Raw genomic sequence first — 23,663 nt, forward strand, 5'->3', positions numbered from 1 at the left:
TGGTAAATTGTTTTTGCCGCCGAGTCTCGAACCAACGCGACTCCAGTGCTCCAGTCGTGCCAGAACCACCAAGGTGTACGGACGTTTGTCGTCCTGCGTCGCGTTCCAAAGTGTCGTGTATGCATACGCGCGATTAGTGATACTTCGTGACCATACCAAGTCACGCGTTTTCAATATTATTACAACTTCGTGAATATTTATCGCGATTCGATCAAGTAAGCGTTCAAATTCTGTGTATAAAAAGATCGCGGTATCTGTGACACGTATGTACGCGAACAACTGACGAGGCTATCGCCAACATTTTCGTATTTTTTCGTGCATCAAAGAAGAAGTATCGTCAACGCATTGAAATATTTCGAGCAAGTGTTCCGGCATTCTTAAACCGGTGCGATACCGCCTCGGAAACGATTTCAATCGGCGACGTGAAGTGCACTGGAAGTGTTGGGGAACGGTACAGGCGGCGAGGACGTGAGTAAACACGTTTCTTTTTTTTTTTTTTCATTTCTTCACTAATGTCGATGGTACAAAGTACATACGACTTTTCTCATATTTTTCCCTTCGCTCATTTATCGTTTTATTTCTCTTTTATTATCCTACTAAACTTTCTGCGTCTTTAATACAAATCTTATTTTTAATATAAAATATTTGATCGTTTCTTTGCATCCTGATAGGTTAGTTTTTGTACGATGGGATCGTGTAAAAACGCGGTTTCCGATGATCGTGCGTGAGACGCGTATCAATTACTTCAATAGATCTGTCAATGTAACACGAAAGAAACATTTATCTTTTTATCTTAGAAGAATGCGTGCAGCTGTCTAAATTCTGTTTCCGTACTTTTATTAGGCATCAGCTGACTGCATTACCACGAGCTTTTTTAACGAATCCGTTTGACGTTAGCCGTTAGCCATCGCAAAGTTAATTTCCTTCACGTTCGAATCTCTAGAGCTAACGCGTTATTATTCCGCGCGAGTAGGTCGATTAATAGAATCGTCAGATTTAAACGGTCGCTCGCATAAACGATTCCATTTAACCGATTTCAATCGGCACGTTTTATTTCTCTTTCCGTTCGCTGCGTTTCCGTTGCACTAATTGCAAACGGTGGAAACCGGAACGCGTGAAATGAAGTTCGTTTCTTCCGTTTCCAGACGACAATGAATATCGCTGCTATTACCGGACCGTTTTTCGCTCGGTTGACACAATTAAAGACGATAACAATTGCACACGTGAAACGTGCACGATATTTGCATGACGTTTACTGCAAAAACGCTCACGTAACTTCGTGCGTAAGGCCAGTGACTTTACGTATATGCGATTTATATATCATTTCAGGTGAATTATTAGGGAAGAGGAGCGTGCATAAGTGCGTGCATTGTTACGTCAAGCGGTCCGTACGAACCGTTTCTATTATTAGTTTTATATTTCGTTGCAAAACGGACATATCGCGTTATATGGATCGTGTGCAGCGACGCACGCCCGACAAATCCCGCAAAGGTTAATGACATCGCGCGGGTGGTAAATCGCTTCCTCCTTTTCGACTTCGATTCCGCTGATCCGATATCGATATTGGATAATATGAATGCAATTTCACGTCGGTACCTGACAACCGAGACGAATCATATTATTCTTTCCAATTCGCCATATGAAACACGGGACGACACATATTTGATTAACCACCTGTCGGTGGAAATTAATGCGAGAATGTGAAATAAAAATTGTAGATAAGTAAAAAATATAATATAAATGAATGGAAAAATTTTAAAACATTAAAACGAAATCGAGGACCTTAGCAGGCTTTAATGAAGCTTTCTATTTTTTACTCTTCAGGGTGATAGCCTCTTTTAAGGCAAGTCCAATGACCTTTAAACCAAGGTCACTGAAGATTATAAGCAGGCCATGAAAGTACCTTGAAAATATACCCTACTTACTTCCTATAATACTTTAATTTCAAATTTTATTTAGATACTTTAATTACTCCAAAAAAAAATCGAGAGTAGTAATTTTTGAATAATCGAACGATTTAAAACGCTACTCGGATATTTGTCAGTTCGATAATACCAACTCGAACGATTTCGAATTTCGATTATTTGAACAGTTCTATTTTTGCTACCATTTTATTACGTATTTCCTGTACGATTTAGTACATATACCAGGTCGTTGTACTTTACAAAGAGCGTGCTACCAAAAATATAATCCTTCCTTGATAAATATCAGGTTGACCTTGGAATGTCCTTGGAATCACCTCTCCAATTCCTGATATTTTTTTTTTAAATTAAGTATCCTACTTTTATTTGCATAATATCCAATTTTTTGAAAACTGAAAATATTTATTTTTCCTGTGCTATCAATATAGAGGGTGTTGTATATGTTCTCTGAATTAATTTTTCGAGTATACTGAATACCCTTCTTGAAACCTGAGATCTAACCAGGAAAAAAAGATATTGTGTACGGGAAAACCTTGGAAAAACGAAACATAATAAGCAGGTAACGTTAAACCAATGCTATTTCGTAACGTATGAAAATTAAGCCGGTCGTTTCTTGAAATTGGATCCGGTCTTTTTGTTATTGCGCATCCGGTAAATTAAAGCATACGATTCGTTTGCATATCTAGATTGTTGAAAAGGGTGGAGATGTTTAGGATGCACCTTGGAATCCGGTTAAATGCATTAATATTGTAAGACGCATAGGGTGCGTCATTGGTTATCCAAAATATATGAATGTAGGATTATATTATTATTTTCTATATCTTTACGTAAAAAATATTAGAAAATATTCGTAAATATCATGTGGCAATTGTTAATGGTAAGGCACGGAGGAAAGTGATGGTACCTAAAGACATATTACGGGATTATAAATGGCTAGTAGCTAAGCTCGAGGTTTTAACGGAGTACGCTGATGCATTGGTACGGTTTCATTTAGATCGTATTGCTAGTCAATTGACAATTTATTGTTCGATGACTGGGACATCCGATGGGAGAATAAAAGAAACATCTGCGCGTCCCCTTTTTTCTTCTCTACGCGTTATATCCCAGTAGTATTTCCTTTCCTTATTGTACAGAATTAAAATTGATATATCAATTTCAAATAAAAATAAAAATAAAAGGCACTCCTAATAGTACATTCCCTGAGTAATTTCTATTTTGATATAAAAATAAATGTCAAATTATCCATTAGGAAACTTTGAAACGTGAAATTAAAATTTAGTAGTACATACTTCCATTTTTTAAAATTATTTACATATGAAATTATTTGTGTTGTAATGCTGATTGTTTGAAATGAAAATTAAAAACACGTTTATTTTCATGACTCACTGTTTGTCCCTGCTACTCTCGCGGGTTTTTCTGTGAATGAATACCAGAAATAGAATGTCGCGGTTATGAATGAAGCAGCGCGTTTGGCTACATACAAGGAAGCTGAATATAGCCACTTTAACGGAGAAAGTAGTTTACTTGGAACTTTGCGGACGAAACTGGAATTAATTTTCGATTGAAAAATGTATAGACACCTGATATAGAAAAATCAGTGTTTCAAAGGTCGTGTGTTTTCCTTATAAGACTTTCGAGTAGTGGTACAACAACTAGTTACGATAGAGAATGATTTAATTACTCGATGATGCTTCAGCTGCAATTTGCCGGATGAAGCTGGTACGGTACAATAAACGCTAAATGGTCGTTTTCATTAAATCTGAACGCGTCTCAATAATAGAAATTAAATTTACTATCTGATGAAAAATTAAAAAAGGAAAATAAGATAAAACCATCGAATGTCCCTGGTTTTCGCCCTTCCCTATGGGCATCCCCGAGGAGAATGGCAATGGAGGGGAGAGGACCCCGTATATATAGGCTAATGGCGGACCACCACTAGCGTATAACCGCTTACGCGGGAAAATTTGAATTGATATTTCTCAGTTATATAGTAAAATTTATAATATATTATAATTAAAAATTATATTATTTTATTTTTAAATTACTTTTAATATTAATATCGTCAAAATTAAGATTTTTTAAATTCCTTATAAAAATCTGATTCTCTTAGAACAATAATGAAAATTATTAGATTTATCAAAAACTATTGCTTTGGTATTTAGACCGTCGAAATGAATTTCTCTGAAAATCATTAGACTAATGGTTCGTTAATTACCGCGCTTGTTTGGCGATCATTTAACCAGCCGTAGAACGAACGCTAAACGGTGGGAAATTCAGCGCGATTAATCACGTTTCCCAATCAACCGAATGCAACAAATTAATCGTGCTCGAGTAGGTTGGAATTATAACTGACAACCGCAACAGCTATTACTTACAACCGAGCAATTTTAACTTTGATTTTCCTCTCCTCCGAGATGGACCGTCGCGATGTTCCTTGCAAAATGGGTCAACTAAAACTCAATTTCACCATGGAAATTGCCATCTTTTTACCTGTCCAGCCGTGTCTATCCTGAAAACGATACGAGGGAAATTGGTTCCCGTCGAGTTTCCTATTTCTGCAGACTTGTCAGAGCTGTCCCGATGTCGAAAAAGTTCAAAAAATTGCGTTCATTCTTGTCGTTCGAACTTCTAAACGACTATATACGATTAGCCGAGCATCTACGAACGTTCGTAGTGCATTGTAAGCGAATTTCCTGTGCACTTGCATACACTGATAGCAATAAAAGCGTTAGCTGCGACACGAGGAAAATTGCGAGATAACTGATTAAATCCTTCGTTCAGTCACAAATTCAGTTTCATTGACAATGAAATGAAATCAAATTCATCCTTCTTTGAAGTCCTCTTCCAAAGAAAGCCATCCCCTTTAGAGGAATCAAGCAATCCCTATTTGTTCTCGCGAGAACAGTAGTAACGATCTCGTTTCTGCCCCGTAGGTGTAGCCATGAATAATTCACTCGGTTGAAAGGCTGAATTCTCCCCGACTTCGAGGTTGCCTGAGAGCCGAAAAACAACAGCTTCAAGATGGGCGAGATCCTTGGCTCGGCGAGCTTCCTTCACCTCGGTGATATCGTCAGCCTCTACGCCGAAGGAAGCGTATCGGGATTTCTTTCCACCCTCGGGTAAGTTGAATATTCATTAAATCGTTCTGACTAATTAGCATGATTCCATAGCGTTCAAGCTGACGCCACGATGACTCGATTGAGACGAAACTCGCTCGAAATCGCCTGGAAAATTATTATACTACCTTAGAAATTTAATTAAAATTAATAATGTTGATATACCCCTTTATTCCTGATCCTTCACACTACTTTTATTCTAAATATATTACCTCCGCTTATTGATTTTCGATAAAATATTTATCCATTTATTTGTAAATTTAAAATTAACTAATGGACGTTAAACGGGAAATTTAATAAAATGTGATCGCGAAGAATCGAGACTGACATTATATTCAGCGGTGAGTCATTCGAAGAATAAATTTATGTATATCCTAAACAACAATGTTACAAACAAGTATGAATAATTTTGTTGGTAGAGAATAATCATCTTTAAGAATAATTTATTCCTTCATTTTAGAAGTTTCAAAACCTGAATCTTTCTTCATTAAAATAGTATGGGAAGATTAATATCGAGGTAATTAAAATGTCGAGCTGAGGGTAAATAGAGGATCCTGTCTACCTGTGGAGGACAGCAAAGGGTTAAAAGGCACTTAATTCTCCGAAATAAGGTCAAAGCAGACTGTGCGACTACGTGGTCCAATTTACTGCAGTTCGTGTATTTTTGAATGAACCGTGCGTCTCGAAAGGCCGTAGGTCATGAAATATAATGTTTGAATGAATTGTGAATAAAGTAGGCCAAAGAACTGTACTCCCAGGTAATACGGTAGGAAATCTTAGAAGTGTGATTGAAACGTATTCTCCTTTTTATTTCATGATTTACGGAAGAAGGAAAAATGTAAAATAATTTAATTCAAAATCTTTGTTTTAATATCAGAATCATTCAGATGTCATTTAAATAAGAGATGCAAATATTTTCCAATAAGAATCGAATATCTCTAACCATCTGCAGATTAAATGTCTTCAACCGAACCTGAGATCTCGGATCATTTAATAACATTTTTCCTTATCTCCTTTAGAATTCAATTTCAAGGGAATCGAGGATCGTTTTGCTGCTCCTCTCGAACATTTGTCAGGACTTTTTCCATTTTACCCTCGATAATCCATTTCCCGGGTCATATAACATTCAGGTTTATCAGAAAAAGGGACTAGCTAGAATAATCTTAGCATATTCGGCGTTCTCTATATATCGCTCTCGAAACGATTAGATATTCAAATCAAACATTGATATCGTTTCCTTGGGAATTCTTCAATACGTCCCTGCTTCAACAAGTACTCTTGGCTACGAGTACTTCGGCACGTTGAATTTTATATCAAACCTATGAATGATTTCCTCGGAAGTGGAAAAGCCATTTTCATGCTCCGTTGGAATCGTTTATGCAAAGAATACATCAGGATTCTTCGATATATGCTTCTCGAGAAATGGTAGATCTTTCCTTTTTCTCCTTTGAGCTCAACAATTATTCCTAGTTTCTATTCGATTTCTTTAATCTTTTAATTTGGCACGGCGAGTTAAATTAAAATTGGGCCTCTCTTCATGGTCCGCCATCGGAGGATTAACTTATCATGGAATTTCAAAGACGATCCACTTGAATTTTGGGGGTTTTTTGAAAATTTCTCCCCTCTTCTACCCTATACAAATTTTTCCCAACTCCCTTTCGATAACACCTGTTAAAATTCCGCATGTAAAGGGTAAAGGAGGAAAAGAAAATAAAATAAAAGAACGATCCACGTGAATTTAAACTCGATAAATAATATTTTCTTATTTATTTTCATTGTATCATAAATATGGCAATATTTTAACCAATTAAGAATTGTCTGGTAGAGAATCAATATCCGATTGTTTGTATCGTTTCGAAAGGTGTTTGCGGTTCTCGAAGAAAAGCATCGGGGTATTAATCGGCTTAGGAGGAAATCCCAAGCTGCCCATGTGAGCCGCTTCCGACGAATAAATTTTCTCCCCTTCGCTCTAACGTGTCGCACTTGCTATTCTTTGCCCGCTTGTATTATCCGCGCCCTGTTGACTTCGGCCAACACAAAGATAGGACGTCGATACGGCCAGGTAATAAGGCGATCCTCTTTGTAATCAAGCTCGTCTATCGTGTGCTCAAAGGGTATCTGCTATTGACGTTAATGTGTGTATCTTTGAAGCCATTATCGGGGAAAAGCATCGCCAAGCGAAAAAAGAGCAATCGGTAAAAAGTAACGTACTTTCTATGATTCTGGCTGGTTGTAACTTTTCATGAGGACAATAATTCTTTTTTTTAGATATTATTGAATTAATCTTCAGGGATCCATGATTTTCCTTGTTGAGAGAAAGCGGTGAAATCGAAGGTGGAATAAAAATCAGAGAGGAAAGAAATTTATCCTCGAGCAGGAAAAACAGATTGCAGTTAGACTTTTGAGAAATTGCGTATCCTTTTGCAACACGGAAGTGTTGTATTTTTAAGTGGAATTTGGTAAACAGAATAATTTGAAATTTTCACTTATTATCCAAATTATTCAAATTCCACTCGTATTAGAACATTCTAGCTTTCGTTACAGTTCTAATTCCTAACAAACAGACTCGTTCTTTTCACGTTCTTACTTGAAGAGGACTTGGTTTGCAATTGATTATGGCAGGGTTCTCGACCACTTTGAAAATGGGTCAGGTAGGCACACTTCGCCTACTCTAGTGGCTTTCCACGGCTCGTGGCGGTATCTCAAATAAGATTCAATCGAATCTCACTCGGCGTTGCTTGTACACTCGCTATTATCTCTCTTTGTTGCATTTGTGGCAGATAAAGCGAAGACAAACGTATGCACGCGCACGAATTTTCACGATGTCACGTATCTTGCGGAACACGTATATTCGAACGTATCGTTCGCGTTTCACTCCGCTTCTATTCCACTCGAATTATAAGTTAGGGGAGAAATTTTCAAAAAAACCCCCAAATTCACATGGATCGTCTTTGAAGTTCCATGATGAGTTAATCCGCCGATGGCGGACCATGGAGAGAAGCCCAATTTTAATTCAACTCGCCGTGCCCAATTAAAAGGTTAATTAATATAACTTAAGAAATCAAATTTTCGAGGATAGTTCGTTGCTAATTACGAAGGAATCACATTGAGCCTTGCGGTTAGCGATTCTGGCAGCGCATAGTGGCAGGATATAATTTCAGCCGGTACCAGCTCGTCAAACTGAATCTCCGGCTCGTTGAATGGAGTATGCCTACTAATTCCTGTTCTCCGCCAGCATCCCGATTGCACAGCCACTTGTCATTCTCGATAATAGTGCACTCGATGCAGCAGCTCGATGCTGCGGCTGAGAGGGATGTAATTAATGTTTCCAACGATCGCGTTTCAAACATCGATCAGCCGAAAATTTACAATATATCAAAACTATTCTATTAATTCTTCTTATTATTATTATTTTTATCTATTTTATTCATCCAGAGAATTTCCATAACCCTTTTAACCCTTTCGGTTCACTCGCGATCAAATCTGGCTTCTTTGCTAATTCAAATTTTCGCGCGCAATTGGTCCGCTACAGGCCTATATATATGAGGCCCCTTGCGCTGCATTGTCACTTTCTCCGCGGATGCCCACGGGGAAGGGTGGTAACCCTAGATGTCACTATTTTTCCTAGGAAAACCTGATCGAGGGTATGAAATTTAATTTCTCGACACTCGAGAAATGTAATTGTTCTCAGAACAATCGGTTTCCTAGATAGCAAGATATGGAAATGCATACGCATTAGGCTGCATTGTGCATCGCGCGCTTCCTGTGCTGATCAATAAATCACCACGTTCCACGCCCTCGATAATTTTATTAATAACTTTGTCGGGGATCGTTTAATTGTTAACTCGCGCGCGTCGAAGGAACGAAATAAGAAACCCGGTTAAGATACAAATTTTTTGCTTATCCGCAAATGAAACACGGTTTATAATGCTCGCTTATCGTACGCAATCTAATCTCGCTAATTAAGCATTGACGTAAAACAGACGTGCAGCGATCGTGTGATACACTTAAAACAGCTTGAGAAGATGAGAATCGACGATCAACGCGATTATCCAACATCGGTATTGCTTTAAATTGTCCTGATCAAAATTGTTAGATGAAAACTACATGATTTATAAAAAAGAAGAATTTATGATAACGGGATGACTGATTAGGATGAATTTTGTGTAGCGTAAATATGAGAGATAGTAGAATTAAAATTCTTTATTTAATTCTTTATTTCCATACAAATGCATCGGTGCACCGTTGCAGCTCAAGGGTGTTAATATTAATCACGGCTGCAATAAATGATCTGAACGCAATCACGGCTGCATTCTACACTATACGTGCACATGACGCGGTCGCCGGCAACAATATCGGGTATCGCGTTATGGTCGTTTCTCTGTTTATGTGCCTTTCTCTGTTATACATATGTACCTTTCGCGAAAATGCATCGCGTGCATCTCTCTTGTCCGCTGACCCGACAGCTTCAATTCTTACGGTTCGATGCAGTTGTGATCAACCATTATACGAGGGATATTAAAACTGGTCTCGCAAATCGAATATCGGCTCGCTTCGATAACCAATATTTATTACTAAACAAGAAACACTATCGTTTATATTAATATTTGTTGAGCTGCAAAAAAATGAAAATTTAGTTTATTTTACAGAATTATTATTTCAATTAATTTTATTTTTAATTAAAATTCACAGAAAATAGGGTGAAAATTTGAACTTTTTTTAATAAAAAAAAATATCTGACGGTAAGCTTGCAGTATTTGAACGGGCGTGCGTTTGCATAGCGATTGAGAGGATCAGTAACAATTGATTTTATCTTATATAAGTAAATTCTTTGTTTTGGGATTATATTTGTCAAAAAAATCGCCCTAGTTCCAATATTGATTTTTAGTTTAATGCGAAAGGTGGTAGTTTTCCTAGATGGTATCTCATGGAATTTTATAAATTCTTAATCAATTCGCTATCGTTCTTAGAAAATATATCTTTCGGCAATGAGTAATGGTCAGCGGCACGTTTCCTGCGTTCTCGGTCATGCGAAAAATCGATGGAACTGCTATTTGCGAATTTATGATCTGGAAAACCATTCGTTCGCTAATTAACAGCTCGCGAAACAAGCGACAATGGCTAAAGTGAGGTGCCATTGAAAACTGTGTTTCTAAAGCCGCATATACAATGCTCATATAAGGATTGTTTCGAAACAAAAGTACCAGCTACGAGAGGGAATTATTAAAAATTTTCAAATTCCAAAAATAGAAAAAATTTTAACTCTCCCTATCTTCTAAAGCTACAACTTGGTTCAATGTTTAATCCTTTTGCTTCCATCGAAATTTCCTTGATTTCTTAACATTTCTATTTCTCTCGAAGCACAAGTAACTTGTATGACTACGTTTCGCGGTACGTATTAGCCTTCGAGGTAGTTAAAAGGAGCTTACGTTTGCGTTACGAATGAGAAGCCTAAATACAATCTCATTAGCGATCTTTGTATTCCATTAGTGACCCAACAACAAGCGACGGTGGGTACTTATGGATTGTTTGTGGCAGTGAAAAGGTGCAATTGACCGTCCTCGAACAGTTTTCCGTTTCTAATAATTATTCACAATCCTTAGAACAAATCGTGTATCTTGATTTATGAATATCTTATGAAATAATCTGCTACCGTTGACTACCACTCAGGCAAGATTTCCATGATCAATATGTAGCTTCATTTCTATCGGGGTTGTAAACCTCTTTTTACCATCGATTCTGTTCCCTCGAACCTATTGTTCGGCATCCAGGTTTTGTGTTGCAGAAAATATTGAAATACTGCTCCATTTCATACGTGGGTTCCAATTGAAAAATGAATCGTTTCAGAGTTTCCATTGTGTTTTTGATGTACTTTTTGTTTCTGAAATTTCGTGAAATAATAGATTTTTCATAGATTCTATTGTAACTTGAAAATAAGAATAATACCTAATGAAATTTTTTAGTGTGCTAGTCATTACATTAAAGGATGTGACTCCCGCGTAATGATAATGTACTTTGGCGTCACGTTGCTACTATCGGATGCACCCGGTTGCACTATGCACCGAGTATGCGCCGTATCCGAAAGGTTAAAGCTCCTGGGCAAGTCTTGGCCTGCCCCAATATCGATCTACACCTTGCTCTCCTTCCATTTGGACCACTCTTATCCAACCGCTATTTCCGGATTTACATTGTCAATTATCAATTCCTAATTGCATTTTGGAAGGTCGCGTCACGACCAGTTTTATTGCAGTGAGATGAAATGACTTCGGTTCAAATCCCAGGAGTATCAAATTTTTTTTTTTTTTTTTTTTTATAAAACAAGCTTACTAATATAAAAATTTAACGTTTTCCTAAATATATAATGATTTTAAAATAATATAGATTCTTTGAAATATTTTAATTGATTTTTAGATTAGTGGACGACAGGTGCGTGGTATGTCCCGAGGCAGGAGATTTATCAAATCCACCGAAGAAGTTCCGAGGTAACATTTGTACGTCTAAGATCGTAAATCTACGCTGTCAAAGACAACAGTTCTCTTCACAGGGCGTAGATCTACGATCTTCTGTAACAACGCGTTAACGTTGGTCTTTGATACAATTTTCAGATTGTCTCTTCAAAATATGTCCTATGAATCGTTATTCCGCTCAGAAGCAATTCTGGAAGGCCGCAAAACAAAACGCAGGCGGTACAGATGCTGTACTGTTAAAAAGACTGCACGTGAGTTTATTTCGATAAACAATTATCGTCATCGTCGGACTATTTTTAATTCTAGGATTGATGTTAATTTTCAGCATGCCGCTGAAATCGAGAAGAAACAGAACGAGACTGAAAATAAGAAACTGCTTGGAAGCGTGGTATCCTATGGTAACGTCGTCCAGGTGAGAGGGATTGTTTTCTTTCTCGAGTATTTTTATATATTTTTACATTGCCCTCGTTACGCGAAGTAAATCAATTTACCTTGCGCTACACGCCTCAAAAGGTCAGGCTTAGCTTTAGAACCCAAGGACGCATACCCTTTTTTTATGCATAAAGCTTGCTGGCTACGGGGAAAATAGAAAAACGCAGTAACAATTGAAGGGTTCGTAATACCCTGTCGATTTTTCCTCACTTTTACAATAAAAATATTTGTATACTTAATAATTTGCTGGTATTTTAACGTAAGAGCCTGGCCCCCTCGCCATTCTAAGATTCTAAGATTTCAAAATTCCAAGATTTTGAATTTGTGAAATGAAACTTCAATCTTTCAAACTCAATCTTTTCTTTCACATTTACATTTTCCTTGACTATGCTTGTGCTATTAATCAGAGAGCAGTGGGAAACGATAACTGCTTGCTAATTAACAGAATCTACTTCCTCTGGTCGTATCATTCCTCTTTGTAGTAAAATCATAAAATCAAGTTATAAAATTTAATTACAAAGCGATAGGCTTATTCGTCTATATTCTATATTGAAGAAAATAATGTCTAAGGGAATTAAAACCCAACTCCATGGTTCACCTTATAAACTCAGTTTCATCCCAGACAATGCTTGCTGATTGCCTGCTGTTTTAAGTATAATGATCGAATTATTAATCACATTCGTGGTGCTTTTATCGTCCACAACACGGTGAACAACGTTACACTGTAAAGGGACGCTCGGTGTGCCTGTTATACAGAAGCAAAAGAACGTCTGCTTGGAACACAGGGCCTCTGAACACCATTAGACGTCTACTTAACTTGATGCAATAACGTAGTCTGGGGTCTCCGTCGGGCTATCGAGCTACTTTATTGCTTCCCACTTTGTCAGGGAATTATGGTAGACGTGAAAGTTAATGTACTACAAAGTACCTTCTTATTTTAGGACTTCCCCTCATACTGATTATTATTCTGGGATTTTCATTGAAATTTGATGCAAATTCAAATTCATATACCTTCCTACACATTTAATTCTATTGCAAGTGTAATATAACTAATGCTCCTTTCTTCAGCTGCTACACCTCAAATCCAACAAATTCCTGACTGTCAACAAAAGGTTACCAGCTCTCCTCGAGAAGAACGCAATGAGGGTGTATTTAGATGCAAACGGAAACGAGGGTTCCTGGCTCTACATAATGCCTTTCTACAAGCTCCGTAGCGACGGTGATAGCGTGGTAGTCGGTGACAAAGTAATCCTGGAGCCAGTTAATGCTGGCAGACAAGGTCTCCATGTAGCTGCCAACTATGAACTCGGTGATAATCCAGGTTGCAAAGAAGTTAATGTGGTCAATTCAGCAACATCTTGGAAGGTGACATTGTTTATGGAGCATAGGGAAAATCAGGAGGAGATTTTAAAGGGTGGAGATGTTGTTAGATTATTCCATGCAGAGCAAGAAAAGTTTCTAACAATGGACGAGTACAAGAAAAAACAGCATGTGTTTTTAAGGACCACTGGGAGAACTAGTGCCACTGCTGCTACCAGTAGTAAAGCTTTATGGGAGGTTGAAGTAAGAAGATTGTACATAAATCAGCGTTCATCCTTTGAAAATTATTTATTATTAACTTTCTTTCTTTTTCCAGGTTGTCCAGCATGATCCATGCAGAGGAGGAGCTGGCCACTGGAACTCTCTGTTTAGATTCAAGCATCTAGCCACAGGGCAATATTTGGCTGCTGAAATTGACACCGACGAACCACGTGAGACCACAATAGGCAAGCGTGGTAAGATAGATATATACGTGTGTGGAGTAGCATCAACCTGCTTCCTTGGGGATCGTGTACCTCTTTACCTAACACTTGTGATCGTTTCATGAATCTTCATCATATTTATAATACATTGCTATTGTATCTTATAGATCCACCAGGACCAGTGTACAGACTAGTATCAGTACCTCATAGCAATGAAATTAGTTCTTTATTCGAATTGGACCCAACTACGTTAACGAGAGGGGACAGTTTGGTACCACAGTCGTCTTTTGTTAGATTACACCATATATGTACAAATACTTGGGTCCATTCGACGAGTGTACCGATTGATAAAGATGATGAGAAGCCAGTTATGTCAAAGGTAGTTTTCAATAACCATCATGTACAGACCCTGAGTCTCTTCCAATTATATAATTTAAATTATAATCGTGTTAAAAGGTGGGCTGTGCTATCAACAAAGAAGATAAAGAAGCGTTTGCTCTGAGATCCGTATCTCCGGTAGAAGTAAGGGATTTGGATTTTGCGAATGATGCCTGCAAGGTGTTAGCCTCCATAAGTAGTAAATTAGAAAAGGGTACAATTTCGCATAACGAGAGGCGAGCTGTGATGAGTCTACTGCAGGATATAGTGTACTTCATAGCTGGTTTAGAAAATGAACAGAACAAATCTGAAGCTTTAGATTTAGTTGTCGCAAACGCCGTGAGGGACCGACAGAAATTATTGCGAGAACAGTACATACTTGGCCAGTTATTTAAAATACTTCAGGTACCGTAGAGTAATTTATATTTCCATTTTGAAATTTTTATATGTTGAAGATATCTCTCTCTTGTAGGCTCCGTTCTTAGAGTCTGCCGAGGGCGAGGGACCATTTCTTAGAATAGAGGAGTTGAATGATCCAAGACACGCGCCATATAAATATATGTTTCGTTTATGCTATCGAATACTCAGGCTTTCCCAGCAAGATTATCGGAAAAATCAGGTACTGTATATTTTTACACGTAATATTATCGACAGGTCGATATTTATTTTCTCTTTGCGATGCAGGAATACATAGCGAAACACTTTGCTTTCATGCAAAAACAAATTGGATACGATATTTTGGCGGAAGACACCATCACCGCACTTTTGCACAATAATAGAAAATTGTTAGAGAAACATATAACGGCAGCGGAAATTGAAACCTTTGTTGGTCTTGTTAGGAAGAATATGCATAACTGGGAATCGAGGTTTCTGGATTATTTGTCAGATTTGTGTATTTCTAATAAGAAGGCGATCGCAGTCACTCAAGAATTAATTTGTAAAAGTGTACTGAGTGAAAAGAATAAAGATATACTATTAGAAACTAGGTAAACAATGATATGTCTGTTAAAAAAGAGTGCCTTTTTATTTATATGTATTGATAAATGATCATTTTCTTTAGAATGGTTAAAACTCAGGTCGAGGTGGAAGAATTAGACGAGAAGCAAGAAAATGATGAACCAAGAATTACTGTGATGGAAGAATTTGAAGTTTTTCTTACATGGAATAATGGAACGGTTAGCATCAGTATCACTATAGTTTCTATGTGCATTTAAAATTTATTCTAACAGATTTTTTATTTAGAAGTCAATGTCTTTAAGTGAATTATCGAGGGGCGCAAAGCTGGGGAATGTTCAAGATGCAGCGATATTGGATTACTATAGGCATCAGTTAAATCTCTTTAGCAATATGTGTTTAAATAGACAGTATTTAGCATTGAATAATTTATCACCGCATTTGGATATTGGTCTGATACTGAAGTAAGTATAATTAATGTTAGAATCAATGCCTGTTTCCATAATATACAATGAAATTTTGTTATTAAAAATTCAGGTGTATGGAAGATGAGACAGTGCCATACGAGTTGCGAGCATCATTCTGTAGACTTATGTTACATCTCCACGTTGACAGAGACCCACAAGAACAAGTGACTCCAGTTAAATATGCTCGATTATGGTCTGAGATTCCTTCGAAAATGAGTATTAATGAGTACGTAAAAATAATACCATATATTTTGTAGAATATTGGTACAATGTATTCATTGATTTCAGTTATGATGCAAACAGAATGAGAGATCAGAATAAGGAAGGTGTTCGCGCTAAATTTAGCGCGACTATTATGTTTGTAGAAGATTATCTATGCAATGTCGTGGCAAAAATGTGGTCTTTTGCGGATCAAGAGCAGAATAAACTGACGTTTGAAGTAAGGAAGAATGTGTACAAAATACTTGTTCCACCAAAAAAATACAATTATTTAATATTTTCATATTTCCAGGTTGTGAAATTAGCGCGTGATTTAATTTATTTCGGATTCTACAGTTTTAGCGATCTCTTAAGACTAACGAAAACGTTGCTCAGTATTTTGGACTGCATTTCAGAAAATGACTCAGCTGACGGAAAGATTCCAACTGGTGAAATTGATTGTAAGTGGATTTTTAATTTATATTCGTTCAGTATAGAGTCAACACATCATTTCCCGATATTCCCTGTAGAGTATTATTATTCTCTAATTGTATGCACAAAAGAGAAGTCTCATTGTATCTTCCTTCCCTCTATTGCAGTCTCTAATGTTGTCGTATTAACTAAATAACAATTTGTATGTAGTTAATTAAATAGACATGTTAAGTATAGTATATGTTGAAGTATTAATTAATAAATGTTAACAACTTCTAAAGCTGATTCTGTGGATTCTAAGGAAGCAGGTAATATATTAACTATGAATTAAAAATTAGGTTTTATTAATTTCATAATATATGTATGTTGCCTTGTAATCTTTGTTACACCTTGGTTTAATATAGCACCTTCTTACACTTTGTAATTTCTATATATTTTCTATATTTAACATAAATATCTTAGTAAATGTAAATACACAAGATAAAGTATGCCTACTATGTTTAATTCCTATACCTTCATTTAAAATTCATTTTTACCTACAAACTCATTAAAAATTTTTACTGTTTGATACATTTTAACGTTATATAAAACTGTTTGTAATAACTTTAATAGCTGAAGGTGGAGTATTAAGATGTATTGGAGACATGGGAGCAGTGATGACAAGTTTGACATTGGGACCAGCTGGACAAGTATTAGCTGGCAATTCTTCACCAAGACCAAAGCCGCTCCTGAAGAAAGAATACCCTTTGGTGATGGATACAAAACTGAAGATAATTGAAATTTTACAATTTATACTCGATGTTCGATTAGACTATAGGATTTCTTGTTTATTGAGCATTTTTAAACAAGAATTTGATGAAACTGAAAGAGCCTCAGGTGATCTAAGTCTTGGCCAGAAAACCATAGACTTGGAATTAATAGGCACACAAGCAGAGGGTATATTTGGTAGCAGGTAATACATCATATAATCATTTATTTATATCCTTGAAATAATATTTCATAAATCACTTTATTCAGTGAAGAATGCGTGGCATTAGATTTGGATGGGCAAGGTGGTAAAACATTTTTGCGTGTTCTATTACACTTGGCAATGCACGATTATCCACCGTTAGTCTCTGGAGCACTGCATCTACTTTTTAGACATTTTAGTCAAAGACAAGAGGTTTTACAAGCTTTTAAACAAGTACGTTCTTTTTCTTCTCATATTGCCATAATTTTTGGCAGGAAAATTTATTAAGGTTTTTATGAACAGGTACAACTGTTAGTTTCTGACAGTGATGTTGAATCTTATAAACAAATAAAATCAGATTTAGATGTGTTACGGCAGTCCGTTGAAAAATCTGAGCTTTGGGTGTACAAATCTAGGGCAACAGAAGAACATGGCGGTAAAAAGAAGAAAAGTAAAGAGGAAGAAGACGATGGAGCTACACCTCGCAAAGCACCACCACAACTATCCACAACTAATAAGAAAGGTTCTGATAATGATTTTAATTGAAAATATTAATTAATCTATTTCTTTTAAATAAATTATTCTTTGTTGATTATAGGGTCTGCAATAGATTTAGACATTGGTCCTCCATTGCACGCAGACCAGGCAGAAGAATATAAAAAGATACAACAAATTTTAATTCGTATGAATAAATTATGCATACAGACGATTGGTGGTCAAATAAAACCACGAAAACACGAACAAAGACTTCTACGAAACGTCGGTGTACATACTGTTGTCTTAGATTTATTACAAGTACCATTTGACACTAAAGAAGATGTTCGAATGAACGAGTTAATGCGATTAGCACACGATTTTCTTCAGAACTTCTGCTTAGGCAATCAACAGAACCAGGTTCTGTTGCATAAACAATTGGATTTGTTTTTAAATCCCGGTATAAGGGAGGCTCAAACAGTGTGCAGTATTTTCCAAGACAATTCAACACTGTGCAATGAAGTAAATGCCAAGGTGATACAACACTTTGTGCATTGCATAGAAACTCATGGAAAACACGTGCAATATTTAAAATTCCTTCAAACTATAGTAAAAGCTGAAAATCAATTTATTAGAAAATGTCAAGAAATGGTTATGCAAGAAGTGAGTAGGGATTATATTTATATTGATGAATTTGTTTAAAGCATTTGATTAATATTATTGTTTTTGTAGTTGGTTCAAGCTGGTGAAGATGTTCTAGTATTTTATAACGATCGATCATCTTTCAATCACTTTGTGGAGATGATGCGATCTGAAAGACATAGGATGGACGAAAGTAGTCCTCTCAAGTATGTTTTACATCTTAGTAATCTAACTTATTACATATATTTTATTTTAATATACATTTTAGGTACCATGTAGAGTTGGTTAAATTATTAGCTTGTTGCACAATGGGGAAGAATGTTAATACCGAAATCAAGTGTCATAGTCTTTTACCATTAGATGATATCGTTGCTATGGTGTCACATCCAGATTGTATACCAGAAGTAAGTTCCTTGATTAGGAGTTCGGTCCTAATGACTTAATTATTTAAATGTATATGTACTTGCAGGTGAAAGAAGCATATATCAATTTTCTCAATCATTGTTACATTGATACAGAAGTTGAAATGAAAGAAATTTATACTTCAAATCATATGTGGTCCTTGTTTGAAAAATCTTTTATCGTAGACATGGGTATAATAGCAACAGCTACCCACGATCGTGAACACGCTGATATCGCTCTAGAAAATTATGTGACAGGTTGTCTAATGAATATCATTACGACGTTCTTTAGCAGCCCATTCTCAGATCAAAGTACTACAGTGCAGGTATTGTATTAGTCTTAAATCTTATTTCAAAATAAGTTCATCATTTTTATATGAATAGTTTTTCAAACAAATTTATGATGTAATTGGCGTAATTATAATTTCTATCACTGCAGAAATATGTCATAGAAATTTTTTTAAATTAATATCAATATTTATATGGTGGATATGGCACCTTTGTTTTTCAGACATATAAGCACACTAATTTACAGATGTAACTAATTAACAAAAAGGAAGAACGTTTTTTCTTCTAAGTGTATTTATGTAGTTTCAGAGCACAAATTTATTGTTTTTATATGCAATGTCACTTATATTGATAACGCTTTTTTTTTTTAATTATGTTGATTTACATTAGATTATACTTTTATTTTATCAATTATGTTTCATCAGTTTTTGTGCAATATATAGAATGAATTAATAAAGAAAATAATTTTTCTTATATTTAAAGATGTTAAAATTCAGTTAATCTGCGATGTTTGTACACAATTTAAAATTCCATATTCGTTGTTTCATTACTTAACTGAAGTACATCAAAATGGAGGTAATTTGTAGAAAAGAATATGAGATTTTTAAGTTAGTTACAATTATTACGATTTGTAGATTATAAGTATTTTTGTAAAAGTACTTATAGGAATAATAATCAAACTTTCAGATATCACAAGTACAGTAAAATAAGCAGTCATATGCTAGATATAAGTAACATAACTAACATGTACTTAATCTAACGCAGAAACCTATCCGAATATTCTATCATTTATTTGATCTGATAATTTCTTGGTTCTTGCTTTGCATGATGAACTTCATTAATTTATATTTATTTAGAAACCAAGTACATGTCACGACCGTTTGAGATCATTAGTATTTGATTAAAAAATAACATATTTTATTTTGTTCATTATTTATTATTTCAATTTATTTATTTGCCTTATCATGATAAGCCAGAGTACATAATCAATTAATACTACAGTGGTAATATATCTTTTTTGATGTGTGCTTGGTAATTGGTGATTGCATCAGCGGCATGTTCTGTGTTTTTGGCATGCAACACCTGGCCTTCTTTGACTCATCAACATTGGTTTACTGGGTCTGGGTGCTGGGTCTATATGGTGGTGGGTTGATTTACTAATAGAAACATCTTCACGAGGCTAGACTTTATTGGAGCATCAAGGAGAGTGACCGGAATACTGATAATAATCTTACTGGCTATGTGAGTACTTAAAAAAAATGCTCTGTCTATTATGAGCACTTGTAAATAACACTTGAAATACTAATATGAAAAAATCTGACATAAAATCAGAAAATATTTGGGTTTGAAGTTTCAAATTAAAACAAGTGGTTTCTAACAATATTATTTGGTGTAGATATACGGTATATGTTATATCTTAAAATTAAAATGTTTTATTGTAAATACTTTCATTGTAAATACATGTGTTTATGTGTAATTCAATAACGCAGGTATATACAAAAAAATAATTAGGAACATAAGCACAAATGTGCTTTATTGATATTAAATTGGTTTACAGTATTCTTCTTTAAAATTCTATATCTTTATGGGAAGTTATACTAACATACTCACTGTCTTCAATGAATGAAACAAGCTATCTATTTAAACTTTCTCAAGTACTAACCATAGGAATTTAATTATAATTGGGATATCCTTTTATATCTATCTTTTTTTATTTCATGCAGCATGAGTCTGTGATTTAATATCTACAGAAAAGTTTCCTTATACGAATTGCTTGGCAATGAGTGTGTTATATGAAATGCAAAGTAACAGAATTAGTAATAAATAAATAAATGCATCTAGTAAAAGATGCTTAATTCTCAAGACTTAAACTAAATAGGATAATGATGTTACAGTATATTCTTCTTTGGAAATAATACTTTTAACTTGATTATTTTAGCTTCTTGAGTTAGTAGTTTCATAACAATATTAAATGGTGCTTAAATTTTTTTAATACAGACACGGCAGCCGATTTTCGTTCAGTTGCTTCATGCAGGTTTTAAAGTTTCACAATGTTCATGGCTAAATGCCGGTCAAAGATTCAATGTGGAAAATTGTATACGAACATTGTCAGAAGTAGGTGAGTAAACGTTTCTCATAGATTAAAATTGTACCCTTTTATAAATAAAAAATAAACTTTCTTCTCATTGTCAGCCAAAGGCAGAGGTATAGCTATACCAACAGACTTGGAAAGTCAAGTTGCTTCTATGTTCAATAAAGCTGCAATGCTTAGTAGACAAACAAGTAAATGGCTTCAGGCTGCAAAACAACCAAAAATAGAACGCACACAAAGTCAGGTAATAATAAACGTTGATTAAAAATTATTTGGGATTTCATCAATTTTTCTATTAAACCTGTTATAATAATGAATATTACTGACATAATCTCTGAATACATAGAGTGATTTAATTTGTGAGGAAGATAGTAAAACTGAGGTAAAAATTATTCACAAATCTCTGCACTTAACTAATTTGTTATAGCTGTAGTATAGTGTAGGAAAATGAGTAGTGTAGTAAATGTTCAAAGATACATGTCGAGTGCAACGTAGGCATTTCTTAATTAATTAAGAGTAAATGTGAGAGGAGAATTAAGAGTAAATGTAAGGGGAGAGCCTAAGTTGCACTCAACCGTACAATTAAGATTAATACACTTAATATACTGCAAAGATTAAACAAAATCAAAATATTTTTTTTATGCTTAAAAATAATATCTTTTTAGTTTCTTAGCAATCATTATGTTTCATAGCATTTGCTTATATAATTAACTTACATTATAGGAAAAATACTTATATGTATATGATCATTATTGAACAATGTATTTTTATTTAGCTAATGCGTTTGGATCGCAGTATCATAGAAGGCTTACAAGATATAGTATCATTATTGGAAGAGCAATTGAAACCACTAGTTCAATCAGAATTGTCCTTATTAGTGGACATACTCTACCGACCAGAATTACTGTTTCCAGCAGCGAGTGATGCTAGAAAAAGATGCGAAAATGGTGGATTTATAAAAAGGTAAATAAATTGTTATAATTAAATATATTTTAAATAATAATTTTTCAATTGTTCATTAGATTAATCAAGCATACCGAAAAATTACTAGAAGAGAAAGAAGAGAAATTATGCGTGAAGGTGTTGAGAACACTCAGGGAAATGATGGCTATTGATCCTGAATATGGAGAAAAAGTGAGTTCTATAGAATCGTGCTTTGCATGGAGTTACAAGAATCATTTATATCATATGAAAAAGATTCACGACATTGTGGAAAAGGGCATTCAGTTGTTTCCGACAAAACGTTACTGATATTAATTAGTAGTGACAAATCCTTTAGGCATGCTTAACATTTACTAATCGCTTTGATATCTGAATAATGAATATTTTGGAATGCGATGGTAATGGCTGTTTTATAACGAACAAATATGCAATAATTCTCGTATTTTCCGAAGCTTATAAAAGTGCATTTCAGTACAGCAATAATGTGTGCTTATGTACCATTACGAAGATGATGTTTCATGATAGTACTAGCGCTTTAATAATGAGAAATTCAGAACTACTTTTGAGAGCATGCCTCTTCTTAAACTAGGATTTGCTACTATTAATTAGCACTGCACCTCGTACAACTGATTAAATATATATTACTGTTTCAAGTTCTAGCTGAACCTGAATTTATAAAAATTTGTGTCTCCACATGTATCTATTTGTACTTTACATGTTTGTTGAAAAGCTAAATGCCCATATGTTATCCGCACACTTTAGATTAACAAGTACGCGGTTAAAAGACTTTTTATTTGGAACTCTAAATGCAAACGAGATAAAGTATAATAAGCTTTATGAGTGTATACTACAAAAAAAAAAAAAAAAAAACATAAAATAACAATGGGTGAGTAGGTTTAGTAGAATAGAAATGTAGGTAAAGATGTTTTCATGCTGCAAACGAAGATCGAAGGTGTCTCGGAAGAAGAAGAAACCGAACAGAAGAACGAGTCACAAAGTGGAACAGGCTCTGTTGATGAGCCTGAACCTCGTCAAATGACTCAACAAGAGCGGGTAAAAATTAAAGTAGATAAGAACGGTAATTTGTGGGCACAACGTATATAAATTGGCAACATGAATTTTACTTATATTACTGAGAACTTATTTCACCGTCACTCTATCGTTAATTATTATGTATTTGTATAAATTATCTTATATCAAATATTTTTCATTGTTGTATAACTATATACACGTTTATGAAATATCAAATATTTTCAAACCACACAAACCACACATTCTCTAGTAGCTGCTTGTAGTATCAAGATTATATCATAAATTTCATGAAATTTGCTTAAATAAAATACATAATGTACGTTGTGTAGGTATACTATGCATGTGCTTGATGAATTTTATTATATTCACTTTAATTCATTCCTTATGCTACCATCTTATATATCTTCTTTATAAATATAAGTATAATATAGGTATGTGACCTCGTCTTTTTAAATAGAAGATTATTATTTGTTTTACTTCAATATAAATAATTAGACATTTAAGTAAGTATTTGTATAAGTTGAATGATTTCAACTGAATTATGATTTTGTGAATCATAATTTTTGATTAATTTTCAATTATTATTTTACTTAGTGTAAAATATTTTTTCAAGTACAATTCCAGTATGGGCATAGAGTTTAGAAAATAGTATAATATTTAAATATGTACATATATATATATTTTTATTCCAGATAGAGTGTACCAATACGTCTGTAGATCTTTCTTACTACGTAT

General features: G+C 34.9%; 1 protein-coding gene across 4 annotated transcripts in view; it reads left to right on the forward strand.

Moving 5' to 3' along the window:
- Nucleotides 1–42: 42 nt before the first annotated feature.
- Nucleotides 43–23,663, forward strand: part of LOC117612041 (Inositol 1,4,5,-trisphosphate receptor) — a 29,953-nt gene continuing 6,332 nt past the window's right edge. Inside the window, exons 1-30 of one of the 4 annotated variants that reach the window (XM_034340689.2) lie at nt 43–468; nt 4,856–5,041; nt 11,450–11,520; nt 11,644–11,756; nt 11,831–11,917; nt 13,006–13,500; nt 13,574–13,712; nt 13,847–14,058; nt 14,136–14,462; nt 14,530–14,676; nt 14,742–15,043; nt 15,118–15,232; nt 15,300–15,475; nt 15,549–15,704; nt 15,767–15,917; nt 15,990–16,137; nt 16,721–17,060; nt 17,126–17,291; nt 17,361–17,580; nt 17,656–18,194; nt 18,264–18,379; nt 18,442–18,577; nt 18,643–18,900; nt 20,027–20,104; nt 20,861–20,981; nt 21,056–21,198; nt 21,301–21,336; nt 21,730–21,917; nt 21,977–22,088; nt 22,842–22,949. In XM_034340689.2, the coding sequence (XP_034196580.1) occupies nt 4,944–5,041; nt 11,450–11,520; nt 11,644–11,756; nt 11,831–11,917; nt 13,006–13,500; nt 13,574–13,712; nt 13,847–14,058; nt 14,136–14,462; nt 14,530–14,676; nt 14,742–15,043; nt 15,118–15,232; nt 15,300–15,475; nt 15,549–15,704; nt 15,767–15,917; nt 15,990–16,137; nt 16,721–17,060; nt 17,126–17,291; nt 17,361–17,580; nt 17,656–18,194; nt 18,264–18,379; nt 18,442–18,577; nt 18,643–18,900; nt 20,027–20,104; nt 20,861–20,981; nt 21,056–21,198; nt 21,301–21,336; nt 21,730–21,917; nt 21,977–22,088; nt 22,842–22,949 (5,298 nt within the window). In that variant the 5' untranslated portion in view covers nt 43–468; nt 4,856–4,943. The remainder of the gene's footprint in view (nt 469–4,855; nt 5,042–11,449; nt 11,521–11,643; nt 11,757–11,830; nt 11,918–13,005; nt 13,501–13,573; nt 13,713–13,846; nt 14,059–14,135; nt 14,463–14,529; nt 14,677–14,741; nt 15,044–15,117; nt 15,233–15,299; nt 15,476–15,548; nt 15,705–15,766; nt 15,918–15,989; nt 16,138–16,720; nt 17,061–17,125; nt 17,292–17,360; nt 17,581–17,655; nt 18,195–18,263; nt 18,380–18,441; nt 18,578–18,642; nt 18,901–20,026; nt 20,105–20,860; nt 20,982–21,055; nt 21,199–21,300; nt 21,337–21,729; nt 21,918–21,976; nt 22,089–22,841; nt 22,950–23,663) is intronic. The other 3 variants (XM_076692389.1, XM_034340694.2, XM_034340696.2) reach the window with 3 other exon arrangements.

The sequence above is a fragment of the Osmia lignaria genome, chromosome 15 (genome assembly GCF_051020975.1).
Source record: "Osmia lignaria lignaria isolate PbOS001 chromosome 15, iyOsmLign1, whole genome shotgun sequence".
NCBI classification, from domain to species: Eukaryota; Metazoa; Arthropoda; class Insecta; order Hymenoptera; family Megachilidae; genus Osmia; species Osmia lignaria.